Genomic DNA, 21,926 nt, shown 5'->3' on the forward strand with positions numbered 1-21,926 from the left:
TGTGTGTGTGTGTGTGTGTGTGTGTGTGTGTGTGTGTGTGTGTGTGTATAGTTTCCCAATCTGCAAAACTGGAACAATTGCATCTGCTTGACATTTCCTTCCAGGGATAATATAAAAGATAAGACAATAAAGTAATGAGACCGTCCAAGTGAATTCCACAAGTAGTAAATACCTACTGTGCTAAGAGCTGGTGGAGATCCATTCAAATTACGGTTGACTTCTTGAGAGGTCATATTTATACACTCCATATATGGAACTTCCATTGCCACACATCAGAAATATTTCTTTGGGAATGGCCCTCAGACCTATACAAGATATTTGACCTTATCACTTGCTATCTACACCTTTTTTTTAATAAGAAAAATCATATTACCCCAGGTTTGTTTTGAATGACTGTTTGCCTCCAAAAATCCACCCACAAAGGATGAAATGTACCAGTGCTGAGGTTATTCAAAAGGATTTTCTATTTAATTTCAATTTGACAAGCATTTGTTAAGAACCTACTACGTGAAAGAGATCCCTAAATGAGAGAGATATTAATACAAAATGAAAAACAGCGCCAGTTTTTAGGTTCTTCCATTCTACTACTTGGAATGGAAGGTCAATCCCTGAGACCTTTGAAGGTTTTTCCTTAAGAGGGATCTCCTGAATCACCAAAGAAATGGCTGAAGCTCTGAAGCCAACAAATATGTTTTAAGTGCCTACTACCTACTAGAAACTGTGCTAAATTCTGGGAATACAAAGAAAGGGGGGGAGTTCCTTGTGCTCAGGGAGCTCAAATCTAATGGGGGAAACAATATGCAAATAATTATGTAAAAACAAGATAAATACAGGATATATTTGAGATAATCAGCAGAGGGAAGGCACTAGTATGAAGGGGAGTTGGGAAAGGTTTCTTGTAGGAAGTTGGATTTTATCTGGGATTTGAAGGAAGGCAAGGAGGTCAAGAGATGGAGATGGCAGACCAGCAATACAAATGCAGGGGTGAGGAGATGATTCTTTTAAGTGAGGAATAGTAAGGAGGCCAGTGTCACTAGAATTCAGAGTAAGGGTTAGGAAAGGAGGTGGAAGGTGTATGAGATCTGGAAAGGTCTGGGAAGGGGCCAAGTTATGAAGTACTTTGAACACTAATCAGAAGTGAGTATTCTGGGGCAGCTAGGTGATGCAGTGGATAGAGCACTGACCCTGAAGTCAGGAGGACTTGAGTTCAAATCCGGCCTCAGACCAAACACTTGACACTTACAAGCTGTGTGACCCTAAGCAAGTCACTTAACCCCAGTTGCCTTAATTCCCAAGAGGATAACACTAACTGGGATTATTAAGCCTAATGGATACATCTGGCTTTTTATTACTTTTTTAACTACTCTCCTTATTTCAGAGTCATATGCCTTACAGTGGAATGAGCCAATCACCTATTTCTCTGAACCTCAATTTCTTCAGATATAAAATATAATATATGTTCTTTAAAAAAAAAGCATAATAATACTGGCACTATTTAGTTCATAGGTTTTTATAGAATCATACATTTAAAGCTGAAAAGGACCTCAAGAGGTTATTTATCCAACCCCCTCACTTTACAGGTGAGGAAACTGAGGCCCAGGAAAATGATGTAACTTACACAAGGTACCACAGGTAATAAGTAGCATTGCTTGGATTTGAACTCAGGTCTTCTGGGTCCAAATGCCAAACTATACCCCTGCCCCATATCAGACTGCCTTATATTATAAACCTTAAAGCACTACAGAAATGTGAGGTGTTGTGAGATGTAGTAATTTCTATTTGTGCACTAAGAATTTTTCAAAGCTATTTCACATGCACCTCATTTTATACTCATAATGACCATCTGATGACCAGGGATTATTATTCCCATTAGGAAACCCTCAGCAGATATCAGGAGGCTCCCAAGGTCATGCAGAGGGTTAGTGATAGAATCAGGACTATAGGTTGGGTCACCTGACTAAGCTTTATGATTTTTTTTCCCCCATCTGTGAAAGGGTTAAGGCCAAAGAAATCCTGTAGCGTTCCCAGAAGCCCCTCTGCATATTTGTTAGGACTGTCAGTTATAGGAGAATAAGTCTCACTGACATAAAACCATCAGAGGTCTGAGGAATGGTTTCATCATCTGCATTCATTTGTCCACACTTCATGCTATGAGCAATTCCAGTGTCTAAATTTCATTCTATGGAAATACTTTTCAAACAAAAAAATAAATAAATCATGCAGATTCCTTGATAGATATTACAAAGAAATAATGGCAGCTAACACTTAGAGAACATGTTATGATTATAAAATACTTTTATGTTCATTTGTTTTTGGATTTTCACAACAGCCCTGAGAGATTGTCAAGGTTAAGTATTATTGTGACTATTTTGCAGATGAGCAAATTGAGGCTTACAAAGTCAAAAGAAATGCCCAAAGGTCACAACTAACAGAATTTTACAGTTAGAGAAGACCTGAATGTCCATTTAGTCCAGGACTCCTCATCTGCTGGCCATGAACTTTTTTAAAATTTCATAACTGCATTTCAATATAGTTGGTTTCCTTAGTAATTTTATTTTTATGCATTTAAAAACATTATTTTGAGAAGGGGTCCATAGGCTTCACCACAGCCAAAGGGGTCCTAGTCCAATTCATACCTAAAAAAGAATTCCCACCACAACATACATGATAAGTAGTCATCCTGCCTCTGCTTGAAGACCTCCAATGATGAAGAACTCATTACTTCCTAAAGCAACCCATTCCACTTTGGGGCAGCTCTAACTATTAAAAAAAATCCTTACATCGAGGAAACTTACCTAAATTTGCTTGTTTGTCATTTCTATTTATTGATCCTGGTTCTTTCCTTTAGAACAAGGGTTCAAAAACTGGGTTCCACAGTCACCCAACAAGTTCATGGATAGAATTCAGAAGGTTCATCAATTTGGATGGGAATACATACATACATACATACACATATATAACATATAACACACACACACACACACATATATCCTTATTTTCAGTAACCTCTAACTGAAATATTTCATTTCCTCCAATTGTAGGCAACAAATATTATTCTGAGATGGGGTCTCAGATGAAAACCATTGTTTTACCAGACTGCCAAAGGTGCCCAGGAAACACAAAAAAGGTTAAGAACCCATACTCCGGAGCAAAAAAGAGCATGGCTCATGCCTCTTCCATGTCACATCACTTAAAACAGCTGAAGACAGTAGCTATTATGTCCCCACCCCACCCCACAAAGCCTTCTCTCTCCAGGCTAAATATCCCAAGTTCCTTGAAGAGATCTTCATAGAAACAAACCTTACAAATAGTAAAGAGTGGGCTACATCCCAAGCCTTCTGGCATCAAGTCCTGAATCCTTTACACCAATCTACACTGCTTTCCCCCTGCTAGAGGGCAGATTGCAGAGTTGTTTTTACCAAACAAACAGATGAGACTTTTTTTTAAATTTTCTTAGCAATCTAGATTTCCTTGCTTTCCTTGGTCAGACAAAGTACTGTGTATTTTTAAACTTTCCAGGAAAAAGCACTCATAAAGATAATCCAGCGAAGAGCAATAAAACTGTGTTTATTTTTGACTTTTTATTTAATTTCACTTTCTTTAATTCACTAAGGAAAGACTAAAAGCATATATGTGTGTGCCTTAGATTGCACACATCAATAAAAATTAGTGGTAGCAGGTTTTTATTCCCCTTCATTTCTATTCAGCAAACAAAACAGAGTTTAATTCTTTCTTTGTGGTATTTCTTGTTTTAATGTGCAATGCTTCCTCATCAAATTAACATAAAATCTGATTATAAGGAACCCACAGGAGAATTACCACTCAGGGAGAAAAAAAAAACAAAAACAAAAAAATTATTGAACTTGAAAGCTCCAAGAAACCTTAGTGAAGATGTGCCTCCTCAGCCCTACCCCTCATTTTGCAGATACAGAAATTGAGACCCAAGAAGGAGAAGTATCAAATCCAAGGCCACATAGAGAGTTAGCAGGAGATTTTCACTTCACCTTCCAATCTTCCCTGGATAGCAACCATAGGGTTGCAAAGACTAGTTTCATGCCTTAAGCAGAGGAAAATTAGATACTAACCTAGGAAAGAGTCAGACATCTTAGACCAGCTCTCTGATCCCATCAATGTAAGCTGAAAAAAATATCAGAGATATGTCATAGTGGAAAGAACACTATACCTGAAGCCAAGATGCACTAAATTTCAAAACTGGCTCTGCTAACTTGCTAGATCTGTGACCTTAAGCAAGTCACCTCTCTTAGCACTGGTTTCTTCATCTGTAAAATGGAGGAACTACTGTTTGTGCTACTCACCTTCCAGGGTTGTGGTGAAGATCAGATAAAGTGTTATCTCAAATACTTTCTAACTATAAAGCACCACAGAAACATTACCTTTATTATAATGATTTAATTCATATGTTCTTTGACTTAACCCTTCATCATTATCATCTGCCAATATCCACTAATGAGGAGGAAACTCACAGTCAAAAGATGTGGAATCTAGTTTAGACTCTTTTATTAAATTACTGTATAACCTTGGGCAAATTCCTTCTTTACTCTGGGCCTCAGTCTTCTTTTCTGTAAAATAGAGAAGCTTGCAACTAAATGATTACTGAGGTCTTTTTACAATTCTGAGATCCTAATGGCACACTAAACACAGATGCTACTCACCACACAGGGATGTGAAAAATCATGAAAAGTTTCTCCCCAGTTTATCTACTCTATCTATCCCCTGCTTCAAGCAGAAATGCAATAAGCCACCCTGGAAACATGGCTAAGTTATTTTTATGTGCTTCCAGGGAAGCGACTTGCACAGTTGTCCTTAGTAAGCCATTCCATTGTTGAAGATTTAAGAACCAAAAAAACAAATTTTGATGAAAAACTATCTGAAAACCATACGTTTGGAGCTGGAAGAGATGTTAGAGAGGATCTAATCCAATCCCCTCATTTTACAGAGGAGGAAACTGAGACCCCCAAGAGGAAAAATGATCAGCTCAAGGCTACACAAGTAGAACCATTTTGAGAATTTGGGATGTTATGGCTTGGACCAAATAGAAAATCACAGAAAAATCCAGATATAGAGACAAAATATATTTGCATGAGGGATTTCCCAGAGATGGGTATAAAAGCTGAAGGGTCAATAGTAATTCCCTGGTCCTACAGCAACTTACAGAAATTCTGTATTTCCCAGTAAGAAAGAGATCTTGTAACTCTAGCCTAGGTAAACCACATGTAAATCTTTAGTCAAAATAGTTACAGATGGAAGAACCCATATAACTCTGTGACAGCTGAATGTATGGCTGCCAAGACAAAGCTGACCCCACTGAAAAAACGGCAGAGGCTATAATCTCTTCCCTAATTGGCATAGAAAAATATAGACCTGATTAAAACATAAAGACCACGAAATGATTAGAATAGCTTTTATTTGCACCTGTACTTCACTGAAGGAAATTCTTTGTTTGAATTCAGCCTTGATTTCATTAGTCTAATTTCTGAAAAATACAAATATGACTTGACACAGAAACAGGCATATGGGATAGGCCAAATTTCAACGGCTTCCAAAGAAATTAAATTCTTAGTCTGCTTTCAAAAACTTTATGCCATGAGTGTGCCTGCATATCATGCTCATTTCCACATAATTTTAAAGTAGCCCCTAGGGGGATTGTACTCTGTTTTGGAAAATATTTCTCTGTCCCATTGTAATGTTATTTTGTCAGCAAAGAAGAAATAACAAAACACAAAATATTAAGCATAAAAATTACTTAGACACATTCTTATTGGTCATACTTACAATCAGTTCCTCAGAGTTTGCCATTTAGTTAATTATACTCCAAGAGCCGAGGTCTTAGTTTGGTTTTCCATTAGACTCTCGTAGTTGTTGTTCTGTTGTTCAGTTGTTCAGTCATGACCTTGTGGACTATTCTGTCCATGAAATTTTCTTGGCAAAGACGCTGGAGTGGTTTGCCATTTCCTTCTCCAGTGGATTAATGCAAAGAAGGTTAAGTGACTTACCCGGGGTCACATAGCTGGTAAGTATCTAAGGCTACATTTGAACTGGGGTCTTCATGACTCCAGGCCTAGCACTCTATCCACTGGGTCACCTAGATGCCTCTCAGACTCTAAGCCCCTCCAAATGTGGGCATCATCTTATACCTTTTTCTGTATCTCCCACAGTTCATGACAGGGTAGCTGGGCATACAAAAATATCCCAACAAATACCCACAGATTGGTATCAGATAGGAAGAAGTCAACCTGGGGACTGATCTCACAAGGATTTTCATAAAACCCAATTAGGGAAGAACGCAATGAGGCTCGAAAGGTAAAAGGATTTGACACACAGTGCTAGAGCCAGTAACAGAACTCAGATCTCCAGAGGCCTGTGTTAGAGTCCTTACTACTCTCTATCAGGACACTTCTGCTAAGATTTCTGGGAAAGAGATGGTCTGATATCTCAAAGGCCAAAGCCTGGGGAAAAGCAGGCACTTTGAATAAAACAAAAATTATCACCAAATAGAGATTGCCTCATAGGGGACAGAAAAAACATTCTAATAAGGTCTCTGCTGCACCCACTCATTCTTGCCATGCTTTTCAACTACCAAGGTTAGAAACACAGCCAAAAACAATAGCATAAAATAATTAGCAACCCAATAGTTATTTAAATGTAAACTGAATGCAGTGCTTTGGGTTCTACCAAGAGAATCACCCTCACTTAGGAATAGATGGAACCATCTGAGGAAATAAACCTTTTCCTTCTCTAATATATATTTTGTTATATGTTTGAAAGAAGGAAGGTTTGCTGAACTCCAGTGATACTTACAGAGACATGTTTAGGGCAAATACCTCTGCAGGGTGCATTCCCTTCAGAGCAATCATTAGTGGTTTAGAGGAAAAGCAAATGTGGATAGATAACTAGTAGTTACTAATTAGTATATATCATAGGGCTTGGCATCCTCCAGACAGCCCCATCATTTCTTCATCTTCAGAGGACTTCAGCATAACTTTTTTATCTTTTAGGCTGAGATTCCCTATCTCATTCAGGCTATAAATGTAGTAGAAACTCCCTGGTAGGACCCAATATTGACTGGCATGAAATCGTTAACCTGCTCTATTTTTCAGATGCAGGCTGGCAGGGCCCTCCTTGGGCAGTTTGATGGTCTGACACTCCTGGGGGCTCACCATATTGTTGCCAGGACACCCAAAGTGGACAGTGTGAATACCCAAATTTAACTCCTGAAACCCATGCAACACACCAGCCTCAATTCTGAATAGTAGATTACAAGCACCACACTTTTATTTAGGAACCTCTAAGTCAGTGAGAATTAAAAGCAGAGTGATAGAATGGGAAAACTGTCAGACCTTAAACTAGGAAACTTGGCCTTGAATCCTGCCTCATACATTTAACTGGCTATGTCACTGTGGACAAATCACCTCATCTATCTCAGCCTCAGAGCTATGGTGTAAAATGAGGATAATGCTTGTACTACCTGACTCACTAGGTTCTGGGAGAGAAGTTCTGTTTTAAGTTTTAAAGTATTATCAAAATAGGAACATAATTTTTCCTTGTCCCACTTGAATTTAGTCTTTCTACCCCACTCTTGGGGGAAAAAAATTCTTCCTTACTAATTACCCTCCTAGGGCAGCTAAGTGGTATGATAGCTAGAGCACCAGGACTAGAGTCAGGAAGACCTGAATTCAAATCCAGCCTCAGACCCTTGGTAGCCATGTTACCCTGGGTACTTCAAGTCATTTCACCCTGTTTGCCTCAGTTTCCTCATCTGTAAAATGAGCTGGAGAAGGAAATGGCAAATCACTACAGTATCTTTGCCAAGAAAACCACAAATGAGTTCATGAGGGGTTGGTCACAACTGAAATGACTGAACAAATCACCCTTCAGTATTTACCAGATCAGTCATCCCTTCTAGGTATTCAATTACCATTTCTTGGCTCTTCAGGAAACTCTTTTAGTTTTTCAGCATCTCTCTAGGAGTCATATGAGAAACATTTGAAGGCTATATCCCAACTGCAAAAAGTCTTTGCCAAAAAGACTGTTGTCATATCTGCACAAACATTTCCACCAAACTAATGGATAGTTGAATAGCCCCTAAACAAATATTTATTTCTACCAAAAAAGCAAAAAAAAAATTGCAAAATATAAAAAATTACTCCATAATCTTAAAGACGCCTGAAAAGTGAACTTGCTAAATTAATGAGGTCAAAACAATTTCTTAGATTTTTGTGATCTCTTTTTTTGGGGGGGGGGCAATTGGGGTTAAGTGACTTGTCACACAGCTAGTAAGTGTTAAGGCCAGATTTGAACTCAGGTCCTCCTGACCCCAAGGCTGGTGCTCTATCCACCATACTACCTAGTTGTCCCAGAACTTTATGATTTCCAAGCAAACACTCCCATGAACTTAATAATGTCAAATGGAAAGAACCTAATTATTCTTGGGGAAAGGGGTAAAATATGACATAGAAAATCACATAGCTCTCTTACTCAACCATCACTCATATTTGTATAGTGGTTTATAATTTCCAAGGCACTTTCACATCCATGTTCTCCTTTGATTCTTGTAACAAAATTGGGAAGACAGGTAGTGCAGAAATTTCCATTTTATGGAGAAGGAAAATGAGATTCAAAGAAGTTGACTTTCTCAAGATCACATGAATCCAAAATCAGCATACTCCAAGTCCAATGTGTGAGATTCCATTCCTCATATTTACTATGCGCACCTCCTTCACATTGTTAGAAAGTGAGAGACCTTTGTACCTGGTCTCAATGATTAGGACCTTAGAGATTCCCTTTTCTCAATCATTCAGTCACAGAGTAGAAACTCTGTCTAACATTGTTACATCAGTGAAATCCAGTTACAATTAATATAAGAGTATAGGGTTTAAGAGGTAGATGGGAATACCGAAATTAACTGATCCATACCCTTATTTTACAAATTAAGAAGGAAATTGAGGAAGTGACTTGCCTAGTATTAGGCAGGCAGAAAGATTTGTAAATCCAAGATTCAAAGCAAGGGACTCATATCCAAATTCTGTACTTTTTTGACTAAATCACTTTCTCCATTGTTCTTGGAGAAAGGGCCTTGGTCTAACATAGTTGTACCCAATTTTAACTCACATTCATGTTTACAAAGCATTTCTATATACTTTATTATGGTTTGGATTTCACAACTCCTCTTGGAGTCAGGTAGGGCAAGAATCCCCACTTTTCAGATGAGGAAACTGAGGAAAAAATGTCCATCAATGCCATCCTTGATTTGGAAAACTTAGAACAAAAGAAAAAAGTCAGCAGCATTCAGTAAGTATAGGCAGGTAGGTAGAAGTTATCACTAAAGGGTCACAAATATGCAAGAGATTTGGATAGGTTGCAAGCTGACATTAATTGCATTTTTCACACTGATGCTGACCGTATTTTAGCTGCCAGCTCACTGGGAAGGCTCTGGCTAAAGCTACAGGAACATTACCACACAAGTCAACACTATTGTATTGCCAGTAGAGTTGGCCCCTGGCAAAGCTGTGAATTTGGGGAAGTTTTTCTTCATCACCACATCTCTCCTTTCTGTCTTCCACCCCCCTCTTCTGGAATGATTTTCTCCATCCTATGTGCCTAATACCTTCATTTTGTAATTCCCTGGCTGTTTAGCACATGTGCTACACACACGTACAAACCAGCAGCATCCCATGCTCTAGGCCAGGGACTGGCAACACTTGAGAACCAGGGTATGAGATGGCCCATCCCAGGCAAGAGGCATAGAAGCACTATTTAGCCCAAATAGTGCTAGATCTGTAGCCAGAGAACTTCTGTTCAAATCCTTGCCCTACCATTTATCTTCTTGATGACCTGAGGTGAGTCCCTTGAACTCTTTCAGTTTCCTCATATGTAAAATAAGAGGGTTGAACTAGTTGAGTCCTAAGATCTCTGGGGCCAGAAATATCTCCCCAGCACCTCCCACTAATTATAAAATTCATATGGATTAGGAAGGTCTCCAACACTTTAGCATAGATTACTTTAATAGGATAGCCAAGTATTGCGGAGTCGGGGGGAATGGTGCAATAGCATGATACAGCAGAGAGAGTGATCGATTTGGAGTCAGAGACCAGGATTCAAATCCAAACATTTCATTTGTGACTTTGGGCAAGTTTTGTAAGCTCTCTGGGTCTCAATTTCCGAAAATGTACAACAAAGTAGTTGAACAAGATGATTTTAAGTTTCCTTCCAGTTTTAAAACTATGATACTATTGTCCATTCTGATTAAAATCAACTATATGGAGAGAAACAGATCTTTAATTAAAGCTGTAAGTGAGAACAGGGAAGGAGGGATAATTTTGAAGTAATAAAAGCTTTCAGGAAAGGTAGACCTACATGTGGGCTTTGACGAAGTACCTACATATCTGTGGGACATCTGAGGGGGCATTAAAAGGTAAAAAATACAGAAAGGGAATTCAGATGACACCAAAGTTGAATTTCATCTACCTTGCAATTTCCCAAGTGGATGCTGACTTTAACTCCCAGCTTACCCACAATTTTAAGCTACTGGAGCTTAAGACTACAATAAGACTTTTGAGGAACACTGTACATTTTTACCCAGCCCAATCATTCTGTCAAGATCCTAGCTTAGTCCAGGCAAATGTCTGACCCATTAACACAGATTAGTTCGTGTATCACCAGTTCCAAGGAACACATTAGCAACTGCTTTTTAATAGGGAATTTCTGGAGACAGTGTCTTAATATGAATGAATGACTCCAGCTAAGAATTGCTGGGACTTCAAGGCACTGAGGTAATCCACTAAGAAAAATACATTTTGTCAGGAAGGCCTTTCAGTCCCACCCTGCACCCAATTATACCACATCTCTACTGGTCCAGGTTGGATACCATTGTAACTTAAGGACACAGAAGGCTACTTTTCTGTTTATTTTATCTCCAGTCTTCCAGCCACATCCTTGGGGCAGGGGTAAAGGGAGAGGGGATATGGTATGTGGAATTCCACTTCATTGTTGGGGTTTTTTATCCTGAAAATTTTACAACCAACACATATTATGATACTAATCAATAAATGACCATGGTGGAATTTAGGTCTTGGGTACTTACAACTTTCTAGCCTTTGGATATCAACAGTATCTTCTTCCTTATTTATTAAGGCAGACGTTTATTAGAAACAAAAAGAAGTATGAATCAATAACCTTTCCAAAGACAGGTGGCAGATGAATGATCCAGTTTTCCTTGCCTGTTAGTGGCCAGGGATGGGTGTGAGACTGAGTATAAACCAGTTCCACATACCATCTCATACAAAGGGCAGGTGGATCAACTATAACTAGTAATGGGCAAATTAACCTTTGCCCCAGGACACCAATAATGTACTTACATGATTCCTCCCTTAGCAACTGCCATCTCCACAATCTACCACATAATCCTGCAGAGGTGAAACTGCACCCAGCTGCCACCACCAGGGTCCTATCACTACCAAGCCCCTCTCTCAGGATTGTCTTTTCCCTAATTCTTGTTAGGTGTGATGGCAAAGATTCTAAGAGAAGTAGGCAACTGAGTCCTGGACTATGCTTATGGTGGCACTATCCTCTGCATTGATGCTTCCCCCTTCCTCCACATGAATTTGCCCAAACATAGTTTCAGCTAGTTACAGCTCTGGTGGATAATAAATGTCATCACCAAGAGGGAAGGGAACCATAGCAGTGAGCAACTGGCCTGTGAGTCACCAAAAGAAATCCACACAAATGCTGTCAGTATGTAAGCCATAAGTTGCCAGCTCCCAAAGCCTGAGTTGGAAGCCCAAGCCACAGAAGTATACTATAGGTAAGGTTGTGTTAAAAGCAACTGTGAAAATTTCCCTTCTTAAATCACCTTGGTTGGGATCCATGGGGGATTAGTGACTGAGGTCACTGGTCCAGACTGGGCAGCAGCTGGGCAGCATGGCCCAGTGAAAAGATGACAAGGACCTAAATTCAAATACACGTTCCAACACTTCTAGGAACCTCAGAGATATCTAAGGTCATTTTTTTTCCATCTGTAAAATGGAGATGTCAATACCTGAAATACTAAATGTGAGAAAAACATTTTGTGCTGTACTGGAAGAACACTAGACTTTGAGTCAGGAAAAGCCTGAGTTCAAGTCTTTCCTTTGATGTTTACTAGCTGTGTGACCTTGGGCAAGTCACTTAACTCCTCTAATTCTCAATTTCCTCATCTGTAAAATAGGAATAATAATACCTATGGAATGTACCTCCTAAGGTTGAGATGAGGACCAAATGAGGTAATTCATGGACAGCATTTTTTAAACCTTATTTATATATAAATGTCAGATGTTGTTATTATATTATTCTTATTAATAAATCATATAGTGCTCTGTGAATTCAACAGTAATTCCACAAGCATGTATTAAATGTCTATAGTATACTGATGCTATACTAGGCACTGGGAATATAATGACTAAAATAAAAACAGTCCCTGCCCTCAAAAAGCCTACATTCTACTAGGGGGAGGGATTAGAACAATATGCACAAGGAAAATCCAATACAAAATTTATAGAAAACTAAATACAAAATAATGAAGGGGAAAGGGAGACCACTAACAATAGGAAAGTCCTCACATAGGAGACAGCACTTGAACTGAGCCTTGAAGGGACCCAGAAATGCCAAGAAGCTGAGGTGAGGAGGCAGAACATTTCAGGCCTGGGCAAGAGCATGGAATGTGGAAATGGAATGTCATTTAATATAAATAGTAGTTATTATTATTATTGGATGGGATATGGTGCCATAGTGCACAGAGCAATGGGTCTGGAGTCAGGAAGACTCATCTTTGTAAGTTCAAATCTGGCCTCAGACACTTACTAGCTGTGTGACCCTGGACAAGTCACTTAATACTGTTTGCCTCAGTTTCCTCATCTGTAAAATGAGCTGGAGAAGGAAGTGGCAAACTACTCCAGTATCTTTGCCAAGAAAACCCCAAACAGGGTTACAAAGAGTCAGACATGACTGAAAACAACTGAACAGCAACAACATATAAGTTGCAGCAAATGCTATAGTGTGTCATATCATATCAGCAAAGCTCTGTTACAGTTCTACCAAAGTCAACAATAGCACATTCTATACTTTCCATGGTTTTAAGTAACTGAGTGACAAAATCAATGCCACCCCCCAAGTTACTAGGGGCATAATGTGCCCTGCCGGTACCGGTCCAATTTATTGCTGGGTTCTACTATCAAGGGAATGTTACCATTGATTCTAGTGCCAAACTTCATATAACTTTTTATACCATCACTAACTAAAGAAAGAAATCTAATTTTCTTATTTGTTTCAATGACAGGCTGATATGTGACTGATCCCTAACTGGATTACCATGAAAATGTTTCAAATCTCTCAGGATAAAATTCCTAAAGGAAAAATCATTTGAAGTGTTCTAAGGGAGTAAGCTGTTTTTTAATTATCCTTTAAAATAAATAAGGCTGTACCCTCATTCTTCATTATCCTACTTTGATGCATCATTCTCCAGAGGAAGTCTGGATTGGACTTATTTTGCCTATTTCACTCCAGTTTAATAGCAGAATTTTGATGTCTGCAGGAAGATTCCCCCAACTCCCACCTTGTGAATTTACTACACTTACTCATACGACTCTAAAGTATTCCTTAATACAATGTTTGTTTTTAAATATCCCACATCATGAGCTTTGAAGTGAAACTCGGGGTATTGCATGAACCTAGAACCAGGACTTGATTTCAGCCAGGACAGTCACTTTCTCTTTCAGCCTGAATCTCCATAAAGATCTAAGACCTGTGGGCTCCACTGCCCAGAAACTATGGATTTAGGGAACTTCAACCCTGTGACTAAGTTTTTCTCTTAGGTCTTGTTTTCTATTTTTCAGTTTGGTTTTGTTTTCATTTCTCATGCTAGGGGGTCAGCTTGTTGATACTAATATAGTCAACTTTCCTGAAACTCACTGGGCCTCAAAATCATTCCCTGGTAGTATATTAATTTGGGAGGATCATTAACTCTTACTAACCACTAAAAATAAAAGGCTATGAAGTTTCAACACTAAGATAGTCTGTCTGCAGGAGAATGCACGAATCACTACTAGAAGCATTTTTGAGTAAGGCTGAAATCTGACATGATGGGACAGGCAAGCTGCATATAATCTGACCTTTAAAGCTTAGGGCAGGGGCACCCTCAGACAAACACTGCAGGGTCCATCAGGACAGAGCCTCCTTTCTACTTAGGGTGATCAAAGGCTTTGCTTGGGTGGCATAATTAAGTATAAGTTTTCTTCTAGTATCCTGTCATACCTAAAACAAAAGGTTCTTATTTCAGTCCTGTTTTTAGTGGTTTTCATTTTTACAAGTCTTAGCTTTGATTAGGTCTGTGTGCAATCCTCCTTTGAAAACACCATGTTTCAGAAAATTAACAGTTTCTCTTCCAGGTTTGGGTCCTTTCTCCAAAGGATGGTTTTAAAAAAAAATTATCCCTAAAACTTTTTGCAGGTTGTTAGCAGCTAAGACCATTGTGCAAAACAGTAATCCTTCAAGCCCATCAAGACATAGTCAAAACCATGAATACAGAGCCTAGGATCTTGGACAAAACTCAGCCCTTAATGCTAGGAGGAGGTAGGGGTAGGAAGGCTTTCATTGGGACAGAGCTCTTCCACAACAATTTTATGGTTGTAACTGAAAACCTGGAAATGTTATAAATTGCCCTCATTTTAATTCCTACTTTTCTATAACATACTTTTGGATTATTTACTACATGCGCCGATTAATTTCTAAAACTAATAAGCTCTCAGCAAAATTTACGATAAACAAGTCAGGAACTGCTGCCTCATTTAAAAAGTTTAAAAAGTTGGATGAGAAAAGTTTAAATTTCAAATCTTTTCCCCTTTTTGCAATACTGAAAGTCTCAACATTCATTGATCGTTCCCCCACATGGTAAATCTTTCATTAGTTTCATTTCCTCATGGAAATACTTCAAATCTCTCAGGATGCAGATTTTAAGGAGAAATCATTTCAAGTGATTAAGAAAATAATCTCGGGTTTTTCATTTGCTTTTCATCATTATCTTTTAAAATATACAAGGCGGTCCCTTTCTTCTACCCTGGCTTCCTTTAAGTCCCAACTAAAATCCTGGCCTCAGGAAGTCTTTTCCAATCCCTCTTAATTCTAGTGCCCTCCCTCTCTCAGTTATTTCCTATTTGTCCTGTAGATAGCTTGCTTTGTATATTTTTTGTTGTATATTTTTTTGCTTGTTTGTTGTCTCCCCATTAGATTTCTTTTGCATCTTTTTGCATTCCCAGCACCTGGCACGTAGGAGGAGATGGTACTAAGTGTTTAATGACTATCTGATTTCTTCAGTGAAATAAGACCTAGACTTGGCATCAGATCAAATCCTGATTTCTACCTACTATCTACTGGTTATATTATATCGCATCACTGGGCCTCAAGTTATCTCAACTACAGAATGGGGATAAAACATGCACTACCTACCTCAGCTGTAAGGAGCAGTTGAGACAGCATGTGGAAAAGTGCTTTGCAAAATAAATTATTTTGTAAATATATTGTGTTCTCATCATTATAATTGCACATCTTATTTTGGAACTTTTTTTTTGCTAAAGAATTTCCTGGTTCCTTTTTCTGTATTCCATACAGCTTGAATGATTAAAGTGACATTGTCCTTCTTTTTTGTTCCTTTCCTGTGCCCAACTCTGATTTGCCCTCTTTGTGTACTAGCATACCTCTGACAAAATCATATCCCACCCTAAAGCAACAAAAATTTGCTATGGCATTGTTCAGGCAATCAACTATCACATCACTTTAAATATTGTTCCTATGGAATTATGTGCCCCCCTATAGTCTATGTTCTCCAAATACTGTGCTTATGTGGAACTGAATGATGATATTACACTCATGATGATAATCCCCTACATGCATTTTACAACTGTGTATCTGCTTATGGTTTACAAAGTATTTTCACATTATCTCCTTTCAGTCTAACAACAACAATGTGAAGCAAAGTGGGCAAGTCTCTCTATTTTTCAAATAAGGCTCAGGGAGAGGTTAAGTGATTTGCCCAGAATCACCAAGCTAATAAGTAGCAGAGCTGGAACTAGATCCCAAGACTTCTGACTCCCAGTCTAATATGCTATCCATTATACCACACTGCCCCTCCATTATAATGGTACTTGGGAATAGTTGTACTCCTGACCCTTAGAGAGGCTCTTTATCTTAATTCACAATTTCTAAATAGTCTAATCCTGAGCTCAACCCAAAATAGACTGGTCCTACACATTGAAATTAAATACTGTCCAGATCCTCGGGAATTTTTATGATGATACCATGATTTCCCATGGCTGGACTGAATAGCTCTTGGTATAAAGTCTCTAAATTTGGCCAGATACTCTATCAAGCCAGTTCCTAAACTTTGGTATTTCCTGGGAGTCAGTGAAGCATCCCTGGAAGCTTCATTTCAAATCCACAGCAGGGTACCATTCAATAAGTTACAGCAAGAATTATAGCAGCTGCCAGAGATGTCCAATTTACATGGGGATTAGTTTGGGCCTTCGAAGAGTCTAGCACTTTGGATTTTAGAGACTTTGAGCCAGAGCAGATGCGTATAATGACACAGCTCTGGGATACTGCCACAGAAAAATACAGCGAAACGTCACCAGCAGCTTTTTTAAAAAGAGTTTCTAAGATAAACTAAAATCATTTTAAAAATAATTTTCTAAGAGAAAAACAGTTCTGAAAAACTCTTGCTTTCTGCATATCTATTTCTAGCTTTCTAGTAGAGAGAAGACTATTTACCAAAAAAAAAAAAAAAAAGGAGTTAGGTTGTACTGAACAGGCAAAACTTCTTTGAAACCCCATTGCCTTTGCCAGTTTGAATGCTACTGCTTTTCTGTCCAGTACGTCTGAATGAATATTTTAAAGTTTGGATATTAACTATACTTTGTGGTATCACTAAAATAGATGCAACTACATTAATGCAGTATTTCAAAGACATTCCAATGCTCTAATGGCCAAAACACACAGATGTTTCTGTTCAATTATCATCATTATCTTTCATGAAAAGTATATAGCCTAGGGATGTGGGAAAATAGGGTGAAAGGGAGAGAGCCACAGCTTAAAAAGACAACCTCCTATTTCCTGGTTGCTCTCCCATCCTTTCACTTTCCCTTTTAGGAAATAAACCTCTCTAATCCCTCATTTTGAGCCTCAGAACTATGGAAACCTAGAAAACCAGCCAGGTAGCGAAGAAAGTACCTCTCCAATAATTCCTTTCCTATAGTCAGGACATAAATGGCAGTGATTGGATGAACTTCTAATATCTTTCTTTGTTCATGCTTCATAGTTCTTGTCTCATGTTATTAGGTAGGGGTACTGGTGATGGGAATAATCATAGAGTTAGGAGGAATCTGAGAGATCATCTAGTCCAACTTCATTTTAGAGATGGGGCAACTTGGGCCAAAGGAAAAAAAAAATGACTTAGCCAAGGTCACATGGAAAGCCAGTCACAAAGACTGGATAAAAACAGCTCCCATCACTCCCAGCTCTGTAATTTTTCCCCCACGAAAAACTGCCTTTTACCCCCATGTTGTAACTCTTCAGTAACCTTTATTGATCAAATTCAAGACGATGCTTTTGCTTGTAATAAAGTTTGGATACTTGTAGTGCCTCTTTGTATATAAGTTTTTACTTGGATATCAGGTAGTAGGATAGCAACATTCCTTACTTTCCTATATGTATACACACATATAAATGTGATAAAAATCATCACTGCATAGTTTTTAAATAATTAAAGAACACTGGGACTACTCTCTTCAAAGTTATTCCAACTTTAGTCTTTTGAGAACTTTAAACCAAGTTGTAAATGTATATGTGTTATGGTTCTTTTGTCACTGAATAGTCACTGTGGTAGAAATGTACATTTATGGTAGGTCAGGAAAAAAAAATCTTAAGAGCCTTGAGTGATTTAATTGATGTTCTACTCTTCCAAGCCAGGACAAACAAATGGGGGGAGGAGGGGAGAAAGACAGAGAGAAAAGAGAAAAGAGAGAGACAGAAAGAGAGAGAAAAGAGAGAGAGAATGAATTAATTTTGATAGTTTTAAATTATGAATTAGTGTTTTTAAATTCATTAATTCCAAAATAATTGCAGTGAATTTTAGAGCTGGTCACTGTTTCCCAGTTATTAATACCCAAAGAATCTCTGGACTGTTTATCATGATACTTTTGAAAAATGGTGTCCTAATCTAGCTCTTTTATCCAGTTATTTCCCTCTTTCCTTGTCTGCCTTTTTTAAAAATGTTAAGTCTGAATTTATAATGTATTTAGGGGGGAAAAAGAAGTCAACCATCTGTCTTTAAGGATATACACTAATGATGAAAGATAGGCCCCAAATTTACCCACCAATGTAGATCATTATAAATTCCTTTATAGCATTTAGAAAATGCGTCTGTCTTTCTTCAAAAGTCTGTTTCTCTATTGTTGGGGACAACAGGGCTCGTACTTTAAAGCCACATTTTAAATTGTTTAGGATGTACTTGTTAAGTTACTGAATTAAATTATATACTCCCTAATCACATTTCTCATCTGGAACCATTCACAAGAATCCTTAAGAAAGGACCAGTTGTAGTGGGGTTTTTTACATGTACCCTGAATCTCATGCTTCTCTTCTTTTCTTAATACATGAGAGAGGAGAAAAAAAAGATCACCGGGAAAGAGTTTCCTTGTAAATCACTCATTTTTCTCCTAGTTTATGTGAATCTCTCCATTTCCCCTACTTGGGAGCTTATCTACATTTCAAAGGCATCATCTGGTGGTCATTTTCTCACAGTTGAAAACAACCAAAATTTTAAGGCAAACTGAGAAGGCTAAGAAAGAGGAAGTTTAAGATACATTCCTGAATTGTTTAAATTGCTGCAATTCTTCCCCTAGAATATGGATGGTTCGGTCATCCTGGTGGAAATCCATCATTCAATATAAATGCCCAGCTGAGCCCTTTACTTTCAGGGCGTCTAATTTATTAGCCTGACAAACAGAAGTAACTGGTACTAAATTAATCTCAGTGAGAACACTTTTAGTAAATGGAAAAAACATTTCTGTCTCACTCCTTTTCCTCAGTGATATAAAACAACACATCCTCTAAGTAGAACCATCAAAGGATGAGAATCAGAATGAATTTAACAGATTGATTTTAAACTGAGCACTATCTACAAGGGGAGCTTCTATGGGTAACATCCACAATTCAACACAACGGAAACTTACTTTCTATTACATCAACTACAGGCCCACAACACCTACAGACATGGATTCTCAAGAAATTATTTCAGAGTAAAGAAAGATTGAAAACTTTTGCAACCCCTGTAATATATAATGATTTTCCACCACTAGCTGGCTTGCAACAGAGGTTACAATGTTTTATTATTATTAACAGCAATAATAGTAGTAGTAGTAGTAGTGGTGGTGGTGGTGGTGGTAGTGGTGGTGGTGGGTGGTGGTGGTGGTAGTGGTAGTAGTAGTAGTAGTAATATGCCTCCAGATCTGTTAGTTATCATGGGACAACATTGTGTCTCCTACACAGTGGTCACAGAACCTTTGCCAGATGGAATTTTTTATCTGCAAAGCTACTGTGACAGTTTTTAAAATCTAGCCCTATCAAATTCCAAAATGTTAAAGTCCTGTCATTTCCTTTTAAAGCCTTTTAAAAACAAAAGATGAGCTGTGACTAGTGAAGGGGGAAGGGAGTGGGAGAGAGAGACCATAAACTAATTAGAATGTGTGTCCTGTCTCTGTTTTTTCAAAGAGAACCCTCCAGGGAGTGTTTGAGAGAAATCTAAGTTGAAGAAGAGAGAAATACCTAAATACCATCTCGGAGTTCCTAACTACAGCCCATTTTGGGACCGTTCACCCTCCTACTAGAGCTGGTACAACGATGGAACCACTAGGTAATGGAAAAGACTGAATAAATAGGAATCATTTTATTTCTGGTCAGGGATTCTCCATCCATTCATCAAAATTAGTGAATGAAAATGTTAAAAACTGGGTAAGGCAGGTATTGGTATCCTTTTGAAAGCCAGGATCTTACATAGGAGACTGTCTATATTTGGTTTTAAATAAACTCAGGTTACATGAAGCAGAAAACCACTTCCCCTCTTATGAAGATGTTACACACCTGGCTTGGAACTTGTTGGAAAAAGAGATGTTATATAAATCCCAGGTATTATGTATAGGAATATACAACTAACCATTTGAGGAAGCATGTAAGTTTCTTGAAGATATAGGTTACATTTTTTCATATGAAAGGATAGTCAAGGTATTTGGTCATATGTATGTACTGCCTGGGGATCTCTCCTACTCACTTTATACAATATATCTAGACACACTAATTCTAATAAGCCTAATAATATTCACTTCCCCAAACATATAACATCCAAAACTGAGCCAGAAAACAACTAGTGTAGGATTTTTTTATATATAAGCATCTTCTAAATCTGTGTTCGTTTTCAAGCAATGTAATCTACCGCCCTTTCAGCATTCTGTGCACAGGCTAATTACTGAGCATCTCAGTTTGCACTTACATGGTTTTCTTTCACCGAACTGGATTTTCTTAAGAAATATTAACAATGGATGATTTACATCACTAACCTTGTCCTGCCCGTGCAAAAACTAGCTGTTTGCTCATATTCCCTTACACACCATCTACTCACACCCACACCTCTCCTACACAAATACACACATGCAAAGTAAATGCTTTTTTATCCTCACAGTTGCTAACCTCTGCTTGAATGAATGCATCTCCATCTAACCTTTTAATAATAGCTACTGAAACAGCCGGGTCGGCAGGATTCGAGTTGAAAACTGGTGAATATTTTATTCAACCGGCAACCTCTGCATTTCTTCCTCAGAAATGAGTCAAATTTCTTTGGTCAAAGCCAAAATCTGACTATCCATATGAAGCATTTGTAGCGCCGAATTGAGATGCCCCGGTAGAAACCTACAAAATGCGGGCATCTTTTACACATACACACATTTTATCTCACTCGGTTCATCGTAAACCAGTGAATGCGACAGGGATGCACCAGCCCTCTCGGTCTTACCTTCCCTGGCTTTTAGCAAGACAGTGTTGGCAACAATGTTTTCCAGCTCCATTGACAGTAGCAGTCTTTGCAAGGTAGCAGCTCGGCAGTGGGATGTCAATTTCTAAAGGTGCTGCTGAGAATGGGAAGCCTTCTTTGCCTACCGCATGATTCCTTTTTATCCCTTTGAGTTTTTCTCCTCAATAAAGAAGAGCCGCGGCTTCTTCCTCCCTCTGTTTTCCCCCCCCCCCCCCTCCCTCAACAATTTCCCCCCCCACCCCCCACCCTCCGTATTTCTCGGTCACTCCATTCTCCTCCCCTCCGGCTCTCTGATGGTTTAATGTTTCAGATGCGTCTGCCTCCACTCTCTCGCTCCCGGGGGTGTGGTGGCGGGTTCCGCAGCAATGCGCAGGCGCCATCCTTGGAGTTTGTTCATTCCACAGAGTTAGTGGAGATAGGGGATCCTGGGATTTGTAGTCTCCCTTCCCCTCTTCCCTGTGCCCCTCCTCCCCTCTCCCCATCCTCACGCTGACCGCTGATTTCCCCAGTGCTAGGAGCATGTGTGTGTGTGTGTGTGTGTGTGTGTGTGTGTGTGTGTGTGTGTGTGTGTGTGTGAGAGAGAGAGAGAGAGAGAGAGAGAGAGATGGAGAGGGGATTCCCCTTCTCCTAAACACTGATCGAATCTTGATTAACTAAAACTGCTCCTGTGATTTCCGAGGACAGCAACCGATACCAAGCTAATGACTTTCTTACTACCAACTTCAGAGGGAGGAGAAGGCCGGGGGGGGGGGCGTGGAGAGGGGAAAAGGGGAGAAGGCGGAGGTACTAGGCAAATAAAAAG

At 38.9% G+C, this 21,926-nt stretch overlaps 1 protein-coding gene across 3 annotated transcripts in view; it reads right to left on the minus strand.

Annotated features, from left to right (window-relative positions):
- Positions 1-21,310, minus strand: part of GRK5 (G protein-coupled receptor kinase 5) — a 322,114-nt gene extending 300,804 nt beyond the window's left edge. For all 3 annotated transcript variants that reach the window (XR_003568226.1, XM_027851587.1, XM_027851586.1), the window contains exon 1: positions 21,107-21,310. Coding sequence is in view for 2 of the 3 variants with exons in the window: in XM_027851587.1 (XP_027707388.1) it covers positions 21,107-21,158 (52 nt within the window). In the remaining variant the exon portion in view is untranslated. The remainder of the gene's footprint in view (positions 1-21,106) is intronic.
- Between the last annotated feature and the right edge of the window lie 616 nt (positions 21,311-21,926).

The sequence above is a fragment of the Vombatus ursinus genome, unplaced genomic scaffold (assembly GCF_900497805.2).
Source record: "Vombatus ursinus unplaced genomic scaffold, bare-nosed wombat genome assembly UNPS02009205.1, whole genome shotgun sequence".
In the NCBI taxonomy this organism is placed as follows: domain Eukaryota; kingdom Metazoa; phylum Chordata; class Mammalia; order Diprotodontia; family Vombatidae; genus Vombatus; species Vombatus ursinus.